At 37.0% G+C, this 24,194-nt stretch overlaps 1 protein-coding gene across 11 annotated transcripts; it reads left to right on the top strand.

The window, feature by feature from the left end:
• The first annotated feature begins 1,215 nt into the window (after positions 1-1,215).
• Positions 1,216-23,773, top strand: LOC127879317 (long-chain fatty acid transport protein 2-like). 11 transcript variants are annotated; one of them, XM_052426091.1, is made up of 16 exons: positions 1,216-1,232; positions 2,558-2,728; positions 6,464-6,543; positions 10,233-10,322; positions 14,300-14,577; positions 15,107-15,227; positions 15,797-15,907; positions 16,470-16,682; positions 17,181-17,339; positions 18,024-18,148; positions 18,618-18,809; positions 19,114-19,207; positions 20,169-20,262; positions 21,099-21,203; positions 21,634-21,731; positions 22,874-23,773. In XM_052426091.1, the coding sequence occupies exons 5-16, from the start codon at positions 14,329-14,331 to the stop codon at positions 23,200-23,202; spliced, it is 1,890 nt and encodes a 629-aa protein (XP_052282051.1). In that variant the 5' UTR covers positions 1,216-1,232; positions 2,558-2,728; positions 6,464-6,543; positions 10,233-10,322; positions 14,300-14,328; the 3' UTR covers positions 23,203-23,773. The 11 variants fall into 11 exon arrangements, 8 of the variants coding, with proteins under 8 accessions (XP_052282051.1, XP_052282049.1, XP_052282047.1 ...); XM_052426089.1 differs by having other exon boundaries at positions 1,224-1,298; XM_052426087.1 differs by lacking the exon at positions 1,216-1,232 and adding an exon at positions 1,250-1,414.
• The last annotated feature ends 421 nt before the right edge of the window (positions 23,774-24,194 follow it).

Here is a 24,194-nt window from a genome sequence, read left to right on the forward strand (position 1 = left end):
ACTACTACTACTACTACTACTACTACAACTACTACTACTACTACTACTACTACTACTACTGCTACTACTACTACTACTACTGCAGCTACTTCTGCTACTACTGCTACTGCTGCTACTCCTTCTACTGATGCTACTGCTGTAACATCTTCTACTGCTTACTGCTGCTACTGCTGTTGCTACTTGCTGCTGCTGCTACTGCTGCTGCTGTTACTGCTTCTACTGCAGCTACTACTACTACTACAAGAAGTACTGATACTGTTACTTTTGCTACAGCTGCTACTACTGCTGCTATTACGCTGCTACTGCTGCTGCTGTTACTGATGCTACTGTTACTGCTGCTGCTACTGTTGCTGCTGCTGCTGCTGTTATTGCTGCTTCTAGATGCCGCTATTTTTACTTAAGCTGAAAAAATTACTAGAATACCTTTCTTTCTTTTGATATATCGCGCGAGTGTCGTATTGAGCGTCGAGAGAATGTCGTGCGTCAAGAGAATGTCGTGTGTCGACCTAGTGATTTTAAGATCGACAGGCAACATTTTCGCGATATATCATATTGACGCTCAGCCATATTGACTGTCGACTGATTTGTCGCGCGTCGAGATAATGTCGAGAGAATGTCGAGTGTCGCGCCCGAAGGACGACACACGACATTCAAGCGACATTCTCTCGACGCTCAATACGACGCGCGACAAATCAGTCGACAGTCAAGATTTTCTGCGATTTTTTTTTCTAAAACCCAACGCGATATGCGACACTCAAATATTGATTGTTGCATGATTGTCGCGCGTCGAGAGAGCGTCGAGAGAATATGTCGCTTGAATGTCGTGTGTCGACCTCGAAGACTGACACGCGACACTCAACTTGGCCCTATCCGGATTCCGTACCTAGGCGACATTTGCGACTTCAAATGTCGAATGTCATATAGTGCGTCGCTTGAATTAATGTCGTGCGTCGACCTCGAAGTTTATCATGCGACAATCAACTCAAGGCACTATACGGATTCCGTAGTTTAGGCCTTATGTTTGAGAAGTACATGTTGTATATCAAACCAAGCAAATCCTACAAAAAGAGAGCCAATTAATCGTCCAATTAACCCACATAAAAAATAATCATGTTGATTGTCTGTAGGTGGATGGTCCACGGCCGTCCACAAGCTCAAATGACCATATATGGAGAAAAAGGCGGGACCAAACCAAATAGGCTTGCAATGCGCATGCCCGAGCAAAACCGATTGTAAGCCATGTTGAATTGTTAGCGTGAAAAGAAATATTGGATATTTTAATATGATGAGTATTCTAGGTAGAGAATATGGATAGTATTACCATTATTAGTATTACGTCAACATTAACTCAACAACTGTATTGTTGACATGAAGAAAAAGCTATTTCGAGGTTGTTTTGACCATTGATTGCTAAGTAGGTCAAACTCAAAGTTTAAACTTTTATTGATATTTTATTTAGTTAAGGAATCTTCGAGTAATAGTTAAAAAAAATCTTTCGCATTCTAATTCTATAGCTAAATCATGTGTTGTTGCTATATTATAAACTTTCGTGCATGAGCCATTTAAATCCGTTCGCATTACTTTTTTAGTTGTTTCCCCTGGAAAATTCTCTTCTTGCTAGCCTTCGCTGAGTTATTCAACAACATCGCTATATTGCTGATTTTTGCTGTTGTTTTTTGGTTATAGCTGCATGCTTTTGTTGGATAATGTTTAATTTATCATTCAAGTTTTACATATGATTCTGTTTAAACCATATTTAATCGATGTTTTTGTGAATTTCGCGCATGCTTAACTTGCCCGATTTCGGACGTAATTTACTTTCGGATACATGCTCCTCTTGTGTTTTTTTTCGATGTTTTCTTATGTATGCAGATTAAAAAAAACAGCTCATGCTTAAATGTGTTATTGAGCAAGTGACTTCTTAATACTATGGCAGGAATAAAACACTGTTATAAAATTATAAAGGAGGTTTAGTTACATGTATAAACTCACAGTCACAAGTGTGTAAGTATTACTGTTACATTTATTTATATTTACTAAAAGTAAATATATGCTCACATATCAGTAAGTATTGTACAGCCCTAAATTATATTTAATACACCCATCTAGGCAGTTAATTCATATATGTGCTGGCTTTAATTTACATTCATGTTATTATCACCCTGCAATAGGCGGAGGGATATTGTTTTGGCCTTGTCCGCCTGTCTTTCCGTCCATCCGGCACTTTTGTGTTGGGAGCCATACCTTGGAAGTGCTTTGGTGGATTTCATCGAAACTTGGTATGAGTATATGTATAGATAAGAGGATGATGCATGCCAAATGGCATTGTACACTATCTGTTAATAACAGAGTTATGGCCCTTCGAACCTAAAAAAATGCTTTTTTACCTGAGTGTCAAATATAACACTTTTGTGTCCAGAAGCTAATTAGCGGGGGATATCAATTCAATGAATTTGCTTGTTATTAATTGAAGGGAAATAGACCTGTTATTTTGTCTCTCATTATGGTGTTTAAAGTCACATTTAATGGCATCCAACCTACTTTATTTCAAATACAGTAACACCTGGCGCCGTGACCTGGATGCAGATTCTAAGCAGATGGGCCAAAATGGGGGCAGCTAGAGAGACTCGCCTGGAACTGACAAGCCTGGAGGGAGCTGGTTGACTGTTGGCGAGATGGGACAACAGACGAAGAATAAACGAACCTACTTGATTTGATTAACATTTTTGTAAGTCATTCAAGAATCGAGCAAACTTTTTGTTTCCAATAAGCAGTCCTGTATATATCCGAAATAAGATAAAATGTTTCACTCAGGTTCCTTGATACTCATCTTGGTATTTAATGGACCTTATAACAGATTATGGCATGTATTGAAGTTTGTCATTAAATGCGTTATATTTATAAATATAAACATTAAATCTAAAAAGCTCAATTAAAAAACAAGAACAAATTAAAAGAAAAAGTAATCCTCATCTGGGCTCGAACCACTTACCTCTGGAGTAAAAGTCTAACGCTAAGACGGCCATCCATGCTCATACAATATTTTATACTTTTAGTTTCTATAAGCAAAGCTCGTAGTGTCACTAAAAACGACAACAGAACTCCAAATTATTCAATTGTTTTGCTTTGCAACGATTTATCAATTTCAGGTTGTTAATGTTAAGTATAACTGTTTTCTCACAAATATCATAACTGCAACAAAAATGTGCAAGTCTGAAACAATTTTTATGCCCCCTTTCAAAGAAAAGGGGGCATATAGTTATCAGACTGTCCGTCTGTTGGTCCGTATTTCTGTCACACTTTGCGTTTAGGTTTCGAAAAATGCTCATAACTTCTATTTCCCTTGAGATATAACCTTCATATTTGGTATGCATGTGCATATGGACAAGGCCTTTCCATACGAACACAAATTTTTACCCCTGTTACCTTGAACTTAAGGTCCGTGTTTAGGTTTCAAAATCTGCGTTTAGGTTTTGAAAAATGCTCATAACTTCTATGTCCCTTGAGATATAACCTTCATATTTGGTATGCATGTGTATATGGACAAGGCCTTTCCATACGCACAAAAAATTTTACCCCTGTGACCTTGACCTTGAAGTTAGGGTCCGCGTTTAGGTTTCGAAATCTGCGTTTAGATATTGAAAAATGCTCATAACTTCTATGTTTTGAGATATAACCTTCATATTTGGTATGCATGTGTATATGAACAAGGCCTTTCCATACGCACAAAAAATTTTACCCCTGTGACCTTGACCTTGAAGTTAGGGTCCGCGTTTAGGTTTCGAAATCTGCGTTTATATATTGAAAAATGCTCACAACTTCTATGTCCCTTGTGATATGACCTTCATATTTGGTATGCATGTGTATATGGACAAGGCCTTTCCATACGCACACAAATTTTGACCCCTGTGACCTTGAACTTAGGGTCCGCGTTTAGGTTTCGAAATCTGTGTTTAGGTTTCGAAAAAAGCTCATAACTTCTATCAAGCATTTATAGGGGGCATAAGTCATCCTATGGTGACAGCTGCTCTTGTTTTATTTTGTCAATTTACCAAAACATGCAAAGGCCCCTTAAAATACATGAAGTAATGTTTACAGTTGTCCATAACCACATATTGAAAAAGAATGTGCAAGCTCTATCTATTGGCATACAAACAAAGCTAATCTGTTGGATTATTACTCATGGCAAGCAATATGATCTTAGGTATACCTTCTATAATCAGGTGTTTGCACTTTAATCACATTAAAATTTGAAAAACTATAGAAGTACAAAAAGGTCAGAATGATAACAAACAGGTTTGTAATGGACATCTTGCAATTGCTATTTATGTGAGTGGGATGGAACACAAATTCTGAATTTGTTATATGTAGGACATTTAGTAACTTAGCAACCCATGCATGTTGCAAGGGTGTTAATTGTCCGGATTATTTGGAAATCCCGATTTGAGCTATTCAGGATTGAATTTTAGATCAGTGTAAATCTGATGATTTGTTTTAAGGGGGTGTGAACAAATATTGTAATTGCTTCATTGGCATGCCGGGCATGTGCGCTTAGTATGGATTTTTCCTGGTCTTTTTAACAAGGTTTTCCAAAGAAAAAAACGGGTTATTCAATTTGGCAAATGCCGGCTGGCGGGCGGACGGAACAAGCTTGTCCGTGCCATAACGTTGTGGTTCTTGGTGAGAATTTAAAATCATTTGGCACATTTGTTCACCATCATTAGACGGTGTGTCGCTCAAAAGAATACCGTCAATATATCCAAGATCAAGGTCACACTTTGAGTTCAAAGGTCAAAAATGGCCATAAAAGAGCTTGTCCGGGCCAAAACTATGTCATTCATTGTGAGACTTAAAAATGATTTGGCATATTTGTTCACCATCGTGGGACGTTGTATCGCACTTTAGAATTACGTCAATATCTCCAAGGTCAAGGTCGCCACAACTAAAAATATATTTATTTTGAAACAAAGGGGGTTAATTATAAACAGTTCAGTTTGAGTTGTCTCCCTCTATCAGACTTTTTTCTACATTGAAAACCTGGTTTTATGACAATTTTGTCCCTTGTTTTACTATTTTCTGATTGGTTATCCGCTGACAAGGACATAAAAGGTAACTGACCTAACCTCTTGGCTACTTTCCAGAAATCTTACATACTACAAAATGTAGCATATGTCCCCATCATTTAATTTCCATTTTCTGCTGTCAAACTAAGTGCATATATTATTTCATTTGCAAAAGACATATCTGGATATATTTTTGGACAGTTGTTTTACTGTATGGTTAGTGGATTAACATTTATTATGCCCCACTTCGAAGAAGAGGGGGTATATTGCTTTGCACATGTGGGTTGGTCGGTCTGTCGGTCCGTCCACCAGGTGGTTTCCGGATGATAACTCAAGAACGCTTAGGCCTAGGATCATGAAACTTCATAGGAAGATAGATCATGACTCGCAGATGATCCCTATTCATTTAGAGGTCACTAGGTCAAAGCTCTAGGTCATGGGGACCCGAAATAGTAAAATGGTTTCTGGATGATAACTCAAGAACGCATATGCCAAGGATCATGAAACTTCATAGGTAGATTGATCATGACTTGCAGACGACCCCTATTGATTTTGAGGTCACTAGGTCAAGGTCACGGTGACCCGAAATAGTAGAATGGGGTCCGGTTGATAACTCAAAAACGCATACGCCTAGGATCATGAAACTTCATAGGTAGATTGATCATGACTCGCAGATGACCCGTATTAATTTTGAGGTAACTATGTCAAAGGTCAAATTCACGGTGACCCGAAATAGTTAAATGGTTTCCGATGATAACTCAAGAACGCTTACGCCTAGGATCATGAAACTTCATGGGTACATTTATCATGACATGCAGATGACCCATATTGATTTTCAGGTCACTAGGTCAAAGGTCAAGGTCACCGTGACAAAAAACGTATTCACATAATGGCTGCCACTACAACGGACAGCCCATATGGGGGGCATGCATGTTTTACAAACAGCCCTTGTTATCGATGTTCTTTATAACATTTATATAAAATGACAATTACACATCGAGTGTTACTGGTGGTCTGGCTTATAATAGTTTGCATTTTACTCACCAGAAATAGCAACTAAGACTATAAAAAGAACAATGAACTATGGCTTTCAGTTTGGGGGGCTCTACCTGTAAGGGACCTACAGGCTCAGACTCCAGACTTTATCATTAGGATTTCAAATTTGGGACATTTGACACCCCTGATGTTGTGCCATGTATCAAAACCGTCTATATATAAACATTAATTTTATTAATTGGATATGTAGAAGATTTGGTGATGCAATCATTGGATTTCATTTTGTGTTTTGTTGACCTACTTTTAATTTTTAGGCTCAGCAGAACTATGGCTGTCAAAACAAAATTGTATTAAAATGAATAGTGCTTCAAATTATACAAGAAGTCACTTTATTTTTGTTTTAGATGTTTTTCATTTTCGTCGGAAGACATTTCCCACCAACCATCCTGTCTTGAAAGAAATAACTTTTGAACCCGATTATCTGGTAATACTATTTTTAGCTCATCATATTTTGAAAAAAATTATGAGCTATTGTCATCACCTTGGCGTCGGCGTCGGCGTCCGGTTAAGTTTTGTGTTTAGGTCCACTTTTCTCAGAAAGTATCAATGCTATTGCATTCAAACTTGGTACACTTACTTACTATCATGAGGGGACTGGGCAGGCAAAGTTAGATAACTCTGGCGTGCATTTTGACTGAATTATGTGCCCTTTTTATACTTAGAAAATTGAAAATTTTGGTTAAGTTTTGTGTTAAGGTCCATTTTATTCCTTAAGTATCAAAGCTATTGCTTTCATACTTGCAGCACTTACTAACTACCGTAAGGGGACTGTGCAGGCAAAGTTATGTAACTCTGACTCGTGTTATTTCTTAAAAGTTGACCCAGCATTTGTTAAAATATTGCAAGACATATACATTTCCAGAAAGGAAATTCATTTCTGCGTTGAATAAGACCGAGATCGTGAAAATCGCTGCAAAATTTATGAAGATATGGCTGTTCAAAGCGATGCACCCCGTTTTGGGCTGATTTTGAGTTGCATACCTTGTTATATATATATTTGATAGTGAAATATTTTTTTTTTCAGAAAAGTTAATTTTTCGTTATAATGTGATTATTTATCATTCAAAATGATGTTTTCACTAATTAATATCATAGCCACACGCTAACCACCTGTGGTTGGAACTAAACTTCCAAGATGACGTCGTTTTCGTTTCCAAGAAAAAACGTAAACAACTTGAGTCTAAAAATAGTACACTTGAAAAAGTATGGTGGGCCAGAAATGATAATTTAAACAAGAACTATCTTTAAAAAAGATATACGGCGTTGATCGGAGTTTATGAAAGGTAAAGAGTTCAATGAATGAGATCAATGATCTAGCGAATGTCTTTTTATGTGCAGTTCTTATGTGCATCACACGCAGTACGAGATGTTACGCGGAGTTTTCGCGGCCTATTTTACATTATTACATATTGCTGGTCATAAACATATAGATACAAAACAGAAACCCAAAAGAAGAATGGATGTGAAATTAAAACATATGAGTCAACCGGCCACACGCGAAGTATCCGTACATATTTTATGCCCCCTTCGAAGAAGAGGGTGTATATTTGTTTGCACATGTCGGTCGGTCCGTCGGTCGGTCGGTCCGTCCACCAGATGGTTTCCGGATGATAACTCAAGAACGCGAACACCTAGGATTATGAAACTTCATAGGTACATTGATCATGACTCGCAGATGACCCCTATAGATTTTCAGGTCACAAAGTCAAAGGTCACGGTGACTCGACACAGAAAAATGGTTTCCGAATGATAACTCAAGAACGCTTACGCCTAGGATCATGAAACTTCATAGGTGCATTGTTCACGACTCGCAGATGACCCCTATTGATTTTCAGGTCACTAGGTCAAAGGTTAAGATCACGGTGACTAGAACTAGTAAACTGGTTTCCGGATAATAACTCAAGAACGCTTTCGCCTAGGATCATGAAATTTCATAGGTTCATTGATCATGATTTGAAGATGACCATTATAGATTTTCAGGTCACACGGTCAAAGGTCAAGGTCACGGTGACTCGACACAGAAAAATGTTTTCCGGATGATAACTCAAGAACGCTTACGCCTAGGATCATGAAACTTCATAGGTACATTGGTCATGACTCGCAGATGACCCCTATTGATTTTCAGGTCACTAGGTCAAAGGTCAAGGTCACGGTGACTCGAACTAGTAAAATGGTTTCCGATGATACCTCAAGAATGCTTACGCCAAGGATCATGAAACTTCATAGGTACGTTAATCATGACTCGCAGATGACCCCTATTGATTTTCAGGTCACTAGGTCAAAGGTCAAGGTCATGGTGACTCGAACCAGTAAAATGGTTTCCGGATGATAACTCAAGAACGCTTACGCCTTGGATCATGAAACTTCATAGGTACATTGATCATGACTCGCAGATGACCCCTATTGATTTTCAGGTCACTAGGTCAAACGTCAAGCTCACGGTGACTCGAACCAGTAAAATGGTTTCCGAATGATAACTCAAGAACGCTTAAGCCTAGGATCATGAAACTCCATAGGTACATTGATCATGACTCGCAGATGACCCCTATTGATTTTCAGGTCACTAGGTTAAGGTCACAGTGACAAAAAAACGTATTCACACAATGGCTGCCACTACAACTGACAGCCCATATGGGGGGCATGCATGCATTACAAACAGCCCTTGTAAATATTTATACGCGCGTTCTTCGAACAAACCTGTTTTAGCGATTTGTCGGGCATTGCTAATTGATTCTATTATTAACAATATCGACAATCATCGCGCTCATGCTTAATACAATAGTCAATATGGTGGAATAGTTCTTGTTAAATTAATTAAAAATAATATTTATTTATCATGGTATTGTTAAAAACACATTAAGAATCCATTATTGACATACCATAATTATATCGCTGGATATCTTCATTTAACATCTTTCTGGTCTAAAGTAAATTCCAGTTCACCTAGTTCAGTAAAGCGTCTTTATGATATAACGATTATTTTACTGGCTGCAAACTCCGGTCAGCACATAAGGTAGTCGTGAAGACGCAGCGATGACCTGTATATAAACTCTGACATTCACACACACTAACCGCGAACTGATCCTGATACCTCGCGGGTTGAAATGCAATGCACAAAGTGAGGCCTCGCTTCCACTGCTCTTTGTATGCCCCCGGATCGAATGATTGGGGGTATATTGTTTTTGGCCTGTCGTTCTTTCTGTCTGTCATTGCGTCATTCTGTCACTCTGTCTCAAAACTTTAACCGTACAGTAAAGTTTTTCAATAACTTTTGAAATATAGCAATTTGATATTTGTCATGCATGTGTATCTCATTTAGCCGAACATTTTGAGTGGTGAAAGGTCAAGGTCATCCTTCAAGGTCAAAGGTAAAAAAAGCGGCACTTTAGGGGGCATTGTGTTTCTGACAAACACATCTCTTGTTACTTTTACATGTTAACATGTTGACAGGAATATGGAAGTTAGTACTAAATATGAGAACGTAGCCTTTAAGTACAAACTTCTCGCGCTGGCAATCCTCTGAAAATAAAAGGTGCACGCACAAATTGTAATGATGTCGAGATTGAGTGTAAAACTGTTCTATCTATTAAGCCTTTTAGTTAGAGATAAAATTGTTTCATGCTGAACACGCAGTAAGACAGTGTTACAAAGACGCGGACATGTTTCCAATGTTCTGGTCGTATGCTCAAATCAGCCTATGGGATAAATGACGTGTATTCATTCTGACCTAGCCGCGGGAAATTTTATTTAAATTTTATTGGACAGTTACACAGTTTAGGTAAGGATAAAATCTGGCGTTTACAGCTACGGCGAAAAAATAATATGAAAGATACAGATATTTTGAACACATTTGAATAAAATCCCTTTATTTTATAGCGTATGTTAATAATATATAGATACTTATATATACATGTGTTTGCTTTTTAAAGTGATGTTTCACACTGTTTCAAATAGTTTCTATCAAATTTATATTTGTCATATCTGGTCAACCATACTTTTTCCTGCTATTTTTAGAATCAAGTAGTTTACATTTTTTCTTACAAGAAATGATCATTTTTCAGTGTTTCTAGGGTGCTATATTTAATAATACTCTAACATTATCTTCTACAATAGTGTAGGTTCCAGTTGGTGTCAATGGATTAATGAACAAAATAAGAAAATAAGGACTTACAACGCCCAAGAAAAAAGTGGTTTAATTATAAGGTGAATACATGTGATTATTTACTCTTTTTGAAAGATTTCATTAGAACTGGTTCATGTATCACTGAAGTATATGTTATTTTAGTTCTGCATATTGTTCCAAGCTTAATATAGAATGCTAATACGAGGAATTATTATTTGACATTACTCCACCCACTTCTGACCATTTGAAAGTGATATGTCCCCGGGATATGTCCTTTCTTCACCTTCGAGATTTTGGATGTTCGGATATCATTTTCTCTCATAATAAACAGTAGTTGTGCATGTTTACAGTTACATATAACATGAATCACGATTATTTTATTATCTCGACGCGCATGTATGTATATAGTCGCGTTAGTACACAGGTCAGTAAGACCGGTGTGTACACAATGACTGACCTGTGTACTAACGCGAAAGGAATTGTGGGTAGACTTCTTTTACGAGTGAAAAGTGAAAGTGAAAGTAGGTCAGGTAATCGTGCTTCTGATAATCGCTATCAGTCTTAATAGAGATTCAAAATCAATTCAAACATAATTAAATAACATTTCTTTAAACAACATTCCGTTTTAAACACACACTAAACACGATTTTTGTTTCATTATTACCCAAACCAGGGGTGTATGATGCGTCTTAATGTAGAGGTGACAATAACGTAGTGACGTCATCATCTATGTATAGGGGCATTATCCCCTCTTTTGGTCCGCGGATCAAACTATCTTTGATGCATCTTTGGAAACTAGTTTGTTGATTTTTCTCTAGCGTAAGAATATAATATTTTATGCCCCCGGTAGGAGGGCATATAGTGATCGGACTGTCCGCCCGTCTTTCTGTCCGTCTTTCCGTCACACTTTGCGTTTAGGTTTCGAAAAATGCTCATAACTTCTATGTCCCTTGAGATATAACCTTCATATTTGGTATGCATGTGCATATGGACAAGGCCTTTCCATACGCACACAAATTTGGACCCCTGTGACCTTGACGTTGAACTTAGGGTCCGCGTTTAGGTTTCGAAATCTGTGTTCAGGTTTCGAAAAATGCTCAATACTTCTATGTCCCTTGAAATATAACCTTCATATTTGGTATGCATGTGTATATGGACAAGGCATTGCCATACGCACACACATGTTGACCCCTGTGACCTTGACGTTGAACTTAGGGTCCGCGTTTAGGTTTCGAAATCTGCGTTTAGGTTTCAAAAAAAAAACTCATTACTTCTATGTCCCTTGAGATATAACCTTCATATTTGGTATGCATGTGCATATGGACAAGGCCTTTCCATACGCACACAAATTTTGACCCCTGTGACCTTGACGTTGAACTTAGGGTCCGCGTTTAGGTTTCGAAATCTGTGTTCAGGTTTCGAAAAATGCTCATTACTTCTATGTCCCTTGAGATATAACCTTCATATTTGGTATGCATGTGTATATGGACAAGGCATTGCCATACGCACAAAAATGTTGACCCCTGTCACCTTGACGTTGAACTTAGGGTCCGCGTTTAGGTTTTGAAATCTGCGTTTAGGTTTCAAAAAAAACTCATTACTTCTATGTCCCTTGAGATATAACCTTCATATTTGGTATGCATGTGTATATGGACAAGGCCTATCCATACGCACACAAATTTTGACCCCTGTGACCTTGACGTTGAACTGAGGGTCCGTCTTTTGGTTTCGAAATCTGCGTTTAGGTTTCGAAAAAAGCTCAAAACTTCTATCAAGCGTTTATAGGGGGCATAAGTCATCCTATGGTGTCAGCTCTTGTTTCTGTCCTATTTTCGTTTGCGTATGAATACATTAGTTATTACTATAGAATAGTCTGTTTCATCATTTTCTTCAGAAATGCTGTTTATTCCGTAAGTAAACATAATTTTGACAAAAAAAAGTTGTATTCTCATATACTCCCGTTATTTGGTCCGGGCGAAATGAAAATATTAGCATTTCATTGTATATTATAAAATAAGCGGATCAAATAATAAGAATATATTATAGAGGTGCAGACCCTTCTGGTCCAGACCAAATAACGGGATATATATAGCGAGCGCGATGCTTTTACATCCAACATTTATTCATCATGCAAGGAGAAGAACTTTCCGGAAGGAGGGTACCTTTAGGTGGTCATATTTTTTTTAATTGGGGCTTGGTATTTTTGGGAGAGGGGTCTTAAAGATTTTAAAATAAAATTAGTATAAATTTCAAGTATTATGAATATTATGACCAAATAACGGGAGTATATATAGTGTATTAAAGATTTTAAAATGAAATAATAGCCATTTCAAGTATTTTGAATGAGCAGACCAAATAACCCGAGTATATATAGAGACGCAGAACTCTTGTTCCGTAGCTGCAGCATTACCAGAAGGGCGGACCAAACAATCTCAGGCTTGCATGGTTAATGAGATTCGACGGAGCATGTAGTAAATACACCACACTGCGTTGTAGGTGTAAACCGCAGTTCATAGTTTAAATGTTTTCGGTCAAGGTTTGATAGGGTTTCATTTTTAGATAAGATCATATTATTTTCACTGACATGCAGTTGTATTTGAGATGGAAACACGGCAGCATCGGCGGCAGGTTTATGAACAATGTATGATTTTACAGGAATTAATTGGAGAGGCAAATAAGGAAAGTTTATTTCAAATAATGACGGAATAAACTGTAGTATTTTTAGAAATAGACTATAGATCATGTCTACTTTTTTCCTATTTTCCGGAAACAGACGGAATAAGCCGAAGTTGATATTTATTTACATCCGGTCTTCTTTTTCCTATATTTTTGTTTTACTGTAAAGGACCGGGCCTAATGCAAATTTTTAAATATAATTTCAAGAATATTTAGTTTTGTTCCTATACAAAATTATACACGATCCGCGGAACAAAAGAATGGGTAATACCTGTATAGAATGGTATTTAAAGACATCGCCGTTTTTACACTGCAGAGCAACTGCGTATACATATTTGTGTCTGTCTGTGTGTCTGTCAGTGTGTCTGTCTATATGTGTGTGTGTCTGTATGTGTGTCCGTCTGTCTGTGTGTCTATCTGTCTGTGTGTCTATCTGTCTGTGTGACTGTATGTCTGTGTGTCTGTCTGTATGTGTGTCTGTCTGTCTGTGTGTTTGTCTGTCTGCCTGTCTGTCTGTCTGCCTGTGTGTCTCTCTGTCTGTGTGTCTGTCTGTCTGTCTGTGTTTGTGTATGTCTATCTGTCTGTCTGTCTGTGTGTCTGTCTGTCTGTCTGTCTGTCTGTCTGTCTGTCTCTCTGTCTGTCTGTCTGTGTGTGTGTGTCTGTCTGTGTGTCTATCTGTCTGTATGTATGTCTGTCTGTGTGTATGTCTGTCTGTCTGTGTGTCTTTCTGTCTGTCTGTGTGTCTTTCTGTCTGTCTGTGTGTCTATCTGTCTGTCTGTGTGTCTGTCTATCTGTCTATCTGTCTCTCTGTCTGTCTGTCTGTCTGTCTGTCTGTCTGTCTCAGTTTACTTTCATGACTTTATTACAGATGAAGTGTGAGTTTCGTTCCGGTCCATTGCTTTTTGGTGCAGTTATGAGACTTGAGATTTCTCGATAATAACCGTTTTCCGGTTTTTTTAAGAAACGCTTTTAGATATTAAGCTTATTTGTGGTGTGCGAGTCTAACTTTACAAACATGACTTACAGATGAAATTAAAGTGAATTTCGTTCCGATCCATTGATTTTTGGCAAAGTTATGGGCCTTGGGCAATGTTCTCAAAATAGCTGCTGTTCGGCTTCTACGCGCTTTAGGGGGCAATGCGTTCCACAAACACTGGTCTTGTTTAATAATTACTTAAGTAATTAAAGAGGTATTTAGCTGAGGTGAGTGTACTATAGGTAGTATTAACTCAGACCAGGCTTAGATCGCAGTTTGGGCTAGTTTGCTAAGGGTCAATTTCACCAAGTTATAGTATTTTCATGCCTATATACTTTAAACACAGTTTTGTTATACGATATCTTCACTGTTGCTATTGTTTTTAAGTGGTAATTATACTTGAAGGTTCTTATAACCCAATTGCTCTTTGAAACATGGACTGGCTCATCCCCATCGGAGGTTCGATAATCGGCCTCGTCGGCGTTGGTTACGTGCTGACCCAGTCAGTTTTCCCGTGGCTGATACCGGACATCCGGTACTTGTCTAAGGTGCTGCCGACTTTACGGGTGTATAACAAGTGGGGGAGGCAGGGACTCCATTTTATTGACATCTTTGAGACCCGCGTGCGAGAGATGCCGGATAAGGTTCTTATAATGTTTGAGGACCGGACGCATACATATCAGGTTTGTTGAGTGTGAAGTGTGGATAAGTATATATGAAATTGTAAATACTTATGAAGCACGTCAGGCATAGGCCGATTCTGAAAAAGAATTATGTTGAAAGTTAAGCATTACATGTATCTGGTAAAAATTGTAAAATAAGATTTTTAACTCTTCCAGCGGATAATGAGTATTTCTCTCTCCTTGTTAGTATTTGTTAGATCGTTATGCATTCACTAATTTAATTTCTTGTTGCTACAGTTGTAATAACTTTCTAGTGGGGTTAATTTTTCTAAAAGACGAAGTCTGCTTTTCGCGACTTATTTACATGAACAGTTAAATTGTTGTTTTTTTCTTACAAATTTCGTTTGTCCTGCAAAATTAAGTTTGGTTTGTTTGAATAATAAATACAAATGTTAATAAATTTGTAATAACGAAACAAATATTAATTCTTAAAAAGTCTGAATGTTCTCAGGGTAAAACACGAGTATGCCATAAATAGGTATGTTAAAAAACAAAACCCATATTTCAAATGGCCCTTATATTTTATCAGGAGATGAACGCGGAAGCCAACCGCGTTGCCCGCGTGGCTCACGATATCATGGGGTTGAAAGTTGGGGACACGGTAGCCTACCTGCAGGTCAACACGCCTGAATACATCTCCACTGTCTTCGGTACATATTGGGTTCTTTATAATATCAATACACGTAATTCATTACGATATAAAACTTGGCAATAACTACTTGTCTATAAACACGAAATGATGGATATTTGCAAAAAGTTAGCACACTTACATTGTTTGTTTGGACATTTTATAATACAATATTTTAAAGATTGTCAATTGTTCCTTTAATAAATGATAATTTTCAGATACATGGTCGATTGCGATTATCTAAACATATCTAGCAATTTCGTAACGTAATAAATTGAAGACTATTGTAATCCAAATACGTGTTCAAATATGCCATTATCAAAAGCAAACATACCGGTACGTCTGCGCGATATTTTTAAGGATAAGCGTAGTTGTCTTATTCTTTCGTGAAAGCTGAAGTAACATGTTAAGTTTGCTTGCTACATGCTAAGCGGTCTCCACAAAAACACATAAATTGGTCCTACAAAGGAAACGGAATCAACCCCCCCCCCCCCCCCCACACACACACACCGGAAAAAGAGAATGCATCATTCAACGTGAGCTGAAATAAATCGATTTAAAATCCCATAACTTTCAGTTATTTTTGTCCAGGTCTGATGAAGGTCGGGGTATGCGGGTCCCTCATCAATACCAACCTTAGAGGCAAGTCGCTCCTTCATTGCATCACGGCATCGCAGGCGGACATCCTCATAGTCGGATCAGGTAACCCTCTTTAACCCATTTATGCCTAGTGGACTCTCCCATCCTTCTAAATTGGATCAATTTATTTTCAAAATTAGGGATGTCTAGTATATATATATATCTGTATTAAGAATATTTCTCACAGAAATTCCTTTATGCAAACAGAGCAGACCCTGATGAGACGCCGCATCATGCGGCGTCTCATCTGGGTCTACGCCGTTTGCCAAGGCCTTTTTTCTATACGCTAGGCATCAATTGGTTAATATAGTATTATGTTGTATACCCGGTAACTAGAAGGTGTTATGTTATGATTCACAATTGGCACTGGGCGATCAAGGTTTATTGAATAAGCAGAAATAGCAATCGTGCTATCGATAACTTTGGATGCCGCATTTTTCATTTCATCTTGAACGACTTTCCAGAATATTGCTGTTGGCATAGAATAGCAAGATCGATATTAGTCATTCGAGAGTAAGGAGGATGCAAACAACTCTGTAAATGTGAGACTAACACCGACTGTGTTATAACAATATTTATGAACCTTTTATTGAAGATGTGATTACATCGTTTGCATTATTTTAAGATCCGGACCTGCTCGAAGCAGTTTCTGCCATATATGACGAAATAGCGAATATGAGCATTTACATACAAGGGTCATCATCCAACAAAAACACGAACTTCAAGCGCCTGGACGAGCTCACGAAGAATGTTTCTGCAGACGACATTCCACGGGAATGGCGTGCAAAGAAAACGGTCCACGACCCGGCACTGTACATCTTTACTTCCGGCACTACAGGTATCATACTATTTTAGCGCAAAAACTGTATAAAGTAGTTTAATATTTAGCCAGTGGTTACTTTGCTGAAAGGAAATTTCAGTAGAAACAAAAAACAAGGGAAAAATTACTTGAGTTCGATTTATTTCTTATACACCTCGTGTTTAATATATTGGGTATGGCACCGATCTAATTATGGCTTGTGAATCCAAACGAATTACTGAATAAAATTCGAAGATCGTAAGATGTTACTTTGATTCTTGACTATTACAATGCGACTTAAATGCGACTTAAATGTACATTTCCTATTGATAGGATGCAAAAGTAAGGATTTCGTCTCTTCTGACCTTTGATTGTTCCAGTTGAAAAACATAAAACTTAATAGGGCATTGTCTTTTTAAACAAATTCTATTTGAAACAAAACCGTTATGTGTTAACGTACTAGAATAAAATAATCTTAAATAAAACACTTTACAATAATTAACTGCTTTGTGAAAACGAGTTAAAATTCTTTGCTAGGTTTGCCCAAACCCGCCGTTTTGTCTGTCAAGAAAGCATCCGCCTCCTACTTGCTGTCACAATGTGCCGGATTACGTGACAGTGACGTCATGTACATCACACTTCCGCTCTATCACTCCAGTGCCACTATCGTCGGCGTATTCAACGTCGTCATGACAGGTGCGTGTGAAGTGTTGTTTAGATAAAGAGACTTCTTCGAACCGTTTATATAGTACTGAATAGACTTTAACGCCAAAGCGATCCCCGTATCGAAGCTCTGCCAGAGTGACAGGTTTATGTCACGCTATTAAGTCATTTTCAATACGCCGGTATGACTTGTTTACATATTGCGTGTTTAAAGAATCGAAATTGCTATATGCATCGAAATTGTCTCTTATCTACATGCAATGTACAATAAGGCCGCCATAGTGTCCGCCTGTCCGCCTAACTGGAGGTCCTGGCTTCGGTCCGGAACCGTTCTATTGATATTCTCCATACATACTAGGTTATGGTCTCTACCTAGAAAGCGGACTCGAGAGTGAATTATGCCTAATAAGCAAACTGTACACTGCAACCGATTGTTATAATATTGATGTTTTATCTATAAGTAGTATTCATTTCAATATTAAAAGTATGTCGTATTCTCATAAGAGGCACCAGCGGAATAAAACCCTATGGAATTCCTTTTGTAACTTTAAAATCTTTAAAAAAAACACAAGGTGTATTTTTTTCTTAAAATATACATAAATTGCAAACAAAAACGATATACATGCTTTAATATAGAACAGCAAAATCAATTGTAAAATGGTATTTTATAAAGAAACCTGCACTCAATACATGCATATTGTTTTTTTTTCTACGAAGGTGCAACGGGTGCGCTTGGAAGGAAGTTCTCTAAATCCAATTTTTTTCCCGACTGCAGACGCTATGGTGTTACGGTGATTCTCTATATTGGAGAACTGTGTAGATATTTGCTCACTAATGAAGAGGTAAGACCGGAATAAGTTCGCCACGCCGGCGCAGTGAATATAGTGTCCGCAGAGCCACCTGTAGGTTACGGGTTCGGTCCCAACTATAAAAGCGTTCTTTAGATTTAATCATAAAGCACAAAGTACTGGTTCTATCTAGAAAATGCCTTCGATCCAATCGAGTTAAAAACATAGGTTTAAACTACTACCGGAAAACCAAAAATATCAAATCAAACATGGAATACAAAAGAAGTTCAACCCTGTTAACTATTATTTAATGCGTGGTAAACATATTTTACAATATCTAAAGAACACCAACGAGTTAAATGAACGAATATTGAAGGAATCAAATGATATATCGCAAAAATACCAATTTCTTGTCAAATAAATTTGACATATTGTAAGTATATCTTATTATACTTTTACATAAATGTATAATTTATTTGTATATTCACAAAAAGTTCTATTAAAACTGCTTTTGTCTCTGTAGAGTTCCGATGACAAAAATCATTCCATTCGACTTGCCATTGGTAACGGACTCCGTCAGGATATATTCGCCAATTTCCGTACGCGGTTCGGAATTCCAAACATTGCCGAATTCTACGCCGCTACTGAGGGGACCGCTGGCTTCATGAACATTCTCAACGTTGATGGTGCGTGCGGACGTTCCTCGCCCCTCCTGGTACACAGTCTTGCAGTTTCTCGGTCAGATGAATAAATTTAAAACATAGGACTCCAGAGACACCATCAGTAGAAAAATTAACATATTCAGACTCTTGACTATATAGGTATCTGCTAGTTGATCAATGAATTTGGTAATATTGTTTCTTATATCATACCATATAATTTTAAATACGGAATTTATACATACTATATTATAAGTAGAGTAATTAGTTGCCAAAAAAGTCAATTGCAGATGGTCTTAATCACAGTACATAAGACGGTTTGCACGTTCACCATTTTCGTCTGCGTATCTGTTTCTACAGGAGCGCGTAATTCCAGCGGGATTCTTCAAGTGGGATGTGGGGAACGAGTGTGTCAAACGCGGCGCTGACGGCCTTTGTATTCCTGCAGCCATAGGTATGCCAATCAGGATTGAGAACCCTTATTATAGCACGTCGCCCTTTAGCGCATTGTCGAAAAATTACCAAACAGTGTGATAGAAAAAAGGTATACAGCGTTGATGTTGGTTTGTATAGCCTATAGGTGAAAGCAAATCAGATCGCGGATTTTCTTTTGCGCAGTTCTTGGCTACAGCGCACCCAAGTATTTCGGGGTGTTCTCCCAGTTTGGGTGACTTAATTTTTTATAAGAAACTTATATAATGTTTATTAAGATACAACACTGAACTACTATATGAAAATTAAACGAAAACATGTAGGACATACAATCTAATACGTAGCATCTATATTTACCATATGGGCAACTAAGAGAGAGGTAATTATTATGTAACTTAGTACACGCGAATCATCTAATTCGAACCCAAATCCTTTGTCACCGTAATATTAATTTAAGGTTTTATGGAGCTATAAACCTGACACATGGCACATAGATACTTTTACTCTGTAACAGTGTTAATAAAATGTCATTTAGTTTCCAATCAAATAGAAAAAAACAAATCAATCGAATTACCCTTTAACAATTCAAGTTCTATATTTAAAGAATTGTTACTTTCTGAGGCGAAATAAAACAAAACATAGCATCACGCACATATCGTCTTTGATTAACAGAAGGATTTAGAGATGAGTTTATATTAAAACCATCATCATTCAAATTCAGAAAGGTAACGCTATAACGGTTTCTAAATTACACATCTTTGTAATGTATTTTCATATCAAGTGGTATAAAATAAACTGTCCTAAACGCGTTCTAACATTAAATTTTTATCCAAAAAAGGCTCTCGTAGTTGAAGTTGGTCATTTAACAAAATCCTCTTTCATACAGCGATTCAAAAACCATTGTGCTTGATTTGTCGTTTAAACAAATCACTCCCGTTTATAGATCGGAAAAATCATGTATACGTCAATTTGTCGTTTTACAGACGAACCCGGCCTGTGTCTCGGGCCTATCGTCAAAGAATTCAGGTTCGATGGTTACCATGGAAAGAAAGAACTCACTGAGAGCAAGTTGATCAGGTATGATTTCTCTTCACTATGGCTGACTGATTTGTAAAAAAAGTTAAGCTTGGACGAAAATGCTCAGTTAGCGAAACTTTTATTTAATGTCGCATCAGTTACGTGTAGAAATGAACACTATTTTTATCAACGACTAGTTTGGTTTTCTTTAACATGGTGCCATGTCAAATGCGCAAGTTATGTTTATGCATTTATATGACAATTACACCGGATGAAAAAATGTATCGGAGCTTGGTCCGAGTTTGTATTCACAAGAATCACTGAAAGTCGCCGATTAATATTTTTAGCTTTGAATGTCTATTTGAAACAAAGGGATGGGTTCCTTTTTACGGTATAAAAGAACCTTAATCGCGCAGTCAGGTCTAGATCTACCCTGTCCGTTTTCAATTCACGTATGGTCTAGTGCGCTCATGGGCGGACAGGATAACTTGTGACCAGGCTGCGACGCTGGTTTGGAGCTTCGCTTGCCACATGTGGTACTAATATGCGTGAAAAAAGGTACTTAACAAACTCAAAATCAATCGATATAATTGTTCCAATTTTGCATCCAATTGCATCGTATCCATGTGTAGTTTATCCTCTAAACAGCGTCTGGAACCTGTAGCATTTATAATGCTTAAATGCACCAAGTATAACCACTATGCGTAATTTTACTTTTTCTTTAAATACAGTAGCATCGTTATTTACCGTTTTATAAATATTGTATGTATGTTTTTAATTGCGGTATAACGTCGCTCACATATATGTATGCTTGTATAGTTCAAAAACTCCTCATATTAATGCCGTCTTAATAGCAGTTCCATATAGAAAGATAACCTTCTTGGGAATGTTCCCAGAGATGTGCGAAAGAAAGGGGACGTGTATTTCAACACGGGGGATCTGATGCGGAGAGACCGCCTCTACAACCTCTATTTCTGTGACAGAATCGGAGACACTTTCAGGTAGGGGCATAAACAGACAATTATTTGAAAAGATATACATGAATATTCGTTAGATAATTACAGTTACAGATTTTCAAATGTATAAGGTTATTCAAGTCTTGACGCTATGAGTTTAATAAACTTTATGTACACATATTGGTCGCGTCTTTCGAAATTGGGTCTTATGCCATATTCCGCCAGCGTAGCTCCAGACCAGCCTGGTAAGGAGCTACTCTGTCCTCTAATGTGACAACTAAGCTGCTCGTGACGAATAAGCGGACAGGGTGGCTCCTGGTAAGACTTCGCGAATGCGCTCTATGTTGTTAAGCCTAGCTTGTTGCATATGTCATAAGACCCTTTTTGGTAACACGCGGATCATAATATTGCTGATTTTGTATGCAAAATGCACGTCAAGATTGTTTAAATTGCATTATTTTGTAACATTATTTAGATGGAAGGGTGAAAATGTTTCTACCACGGAAGTGAGCAATAGCGTTACCGAATTAAGTGACGTCATCGACGCATGCGTCTACGGCGTCACCGTACCGGGTGAGGCATTGATATAGACTAAACAAGTTTAAATAAATTTAGGGCATTTGCTTGGTTCGATAAATTATCATGCGTGGTCAAAATATTATTTTCTATGATCTCGAGTAAATAATCGATTAAATACCGAACAGCAAACGGTTTTCTTTCAATTTAGTGCTTTATGCCACCGTTAATGTTTCTTTGTAAAGTGTTCAGCGTGCAAATACCGCTGGAATAATAACGTCATGACGACCAAAAAGACGTCATTTCAATGTAAGAAAATGAAAAAAAAATGTTCCCTCTTGTTTTTCATGTTTTGCAAAGGTGAATTATCGTTTTTAAATCAAGAATATTTTACCCTCAACCTTAGAAAAGCATTTAAAAATAATGTAACTTGTTTGGAACAGTGTCTTTTCAAACCAAATGCGGCCTTTTTCACCTATACAGGAAATAATTCATAATGGAAGTAAACTTACTATTTATTGATTATATATGCATACACACCGTGCTTTTTACAACAAATATGTGTCATTAACAAGCACACGTGTGTTACATGTCTTATATAAGGTTATTTGAAAGAATAAAACATGATTGGTATATATATATATATTCCTTATATAATTTGATAGCATTTAACAATATAATTTGCTAAATGATCTATTCGGCTTCTATTTAATATATTTTTGCTGTCTTGTAGATTAAACGAAAAGTTATTTGAAATCTGTTATTAACATTGTTTATGGTCCCTACTTAAAACAGTATTGAAACAAGCCGTCGAAACATTATTAAAGAACATAATTGATTTTACGTCATCATGGTCATGATGTTATGATTCCTTTGAAATGTGAAACCATTTAAAATGTTTAAACGCGCCAGAGAATCTTAAGATAAGAAGGAAATACGTTTATTACAGGACTTTGTCTTAATGATCATTGAACAAATTGTGTGTCCAATGAGGATTTAAAATCAATATCCTACCATCGTATGTTGTTATCATTTATATAGCAAACTGTAGCAAACTTCAGTTATCAATGAATATTTCGATAACGAACTATATTTGAACTAGCATATGTTGTACTATTTAAACTTATTCATAGCAAGTAACCTATTAATACAACTACATGTATGTGTATAAATTCATGTCGTTCGCATGCAACCAACAGGATGTGATGGTCAAGCGGGCATGGTGACCCTTCTTCTCGACAGGAAGTTCGAGGATGAAAGTGACCAGAGGACATTCCTTCATGAATTCCTAGACCATTGTGAGAACTCACTTCCTGTCTATGCACGGCCTCTGTTCGTGAGGATCGCGGAAAACCAGCTTGAGCTGACGTCGACTTTGAAACAGTTAAAAATTAACTTAAAAAAAGAGGGCTTTGACATAAATGTAATAAATGAGCAAGTTTTCTTTTTTGATAGACGTCTCCATGAATTTTGTGCGCTCAACGAAGAAACGTATACATGTATTATTTCTCGAAAAATACAGTTTTAATTGAAAAACCTTTTACAAATAGTTCGAAGAAAAATCCATGATACGATGGTTAGAATTATAAAGTACTTTTAGCTTTACATATTTGTATAACGTTTTGGTGCATTACGTCATGTTCAGCTTACCGAACACGAAAATAAGCAATACACATAATTAACACATGTCGTGTATACATAATGTAACAAACCCATACGTAGTTCATGTGAGTCATGTGATTTCAATATTCGCTTGAATCATTTACAGACCTTTTTGGAAGTTAACGTGTTTAATCAAATATTTCATATTGTTTAGGACGCTTTTTGCTAGTAATCACTTGAATTATTTTTTATAATGTACGAATCTCAAAGGTAACAATATAAAAAGTAAACAATATAAATCTTAGTTTTATCCATTAGTTAATGCCAATTTAGGTTATACATTATATTATTATATTAATATTTACTAAGAACGTTTTTTAACTAATTCATTATATTGTTATGATAACTTGCATTATACTGTATGCTATATACTTGTACAGTCGTTAATTGTATCTTAATCGGTAAAAGTCCTAATCAATAAAGATTTTATTTGTTAACTGTATCCCTTTGTTAATCACTTTAGATATTTTTTGTGTTTGTCAAACTTCTAACTATTGCTTTGTTTACATCGTGTCGAGCGGCCATCTTGGAAATCACATTCTTCTTGAGTTGTCGGCATCTGTTACCTACTTACCTATGCTGAAATTTACTTGTTAATGTGTCTTTTAACTTGTTTCAGGTAAGATAATCGTACTGGCTGGATATAGCATTATTACTAATCGTTCGAAAAATAGCAGTTCAAGGATATCAAAATACGAAATCATAAAAGACTCATGATTTTTCAAAATAACTAACAAAAGCCTCATTTAAATCATTTAATTAACCTGAGGAATTCTTTATCTAAAAGAAAATTCGAGATATTCTAATACTGTATATACTTAGAAAGCATTAAATCTTGATCATGCTCCTTGTTTCGTT

Source organism: Dreissena polymorpha, chromosome 4, assembly GCF_020536995.1.
Source record: "Dreissena polymorpha isolate Duluth1 chromosome 4, UMN_Dpol_1.0, whole genome shotgun sequence".
Classification (NCBI taxonomy): Eukaryota; Metazoa; Mollusca; class Bivalvia; order Myida; family Dreissenidae; genus Dreissena; species Dreissena polymorpha.

Bases quoted from the DNA above. Each gene is read 5' to 3' on its own strand.
- LOC127879317 (XM_052426091.1), top strand. From the start codon at position 14,329: ATGGACTGGCTCATCCCCATCGGAGGTTCGATAATCGGCCTCGTCGGC. The intron at 18,149-18,617 runs GTAAGACCGGAA...TTGTCTCTGTAG, and splicing joins ATTTGCTCACTAATGAAGAG to AGTTCCGATGACAAAAATCA. The intron at 21,204-21,633 runs GTAGGGGCATAA...AACATTATTTAG, and splicing joins AGAATCGGAGACACTTTCAG to ATGGAAGGGTGAAAATGTTT.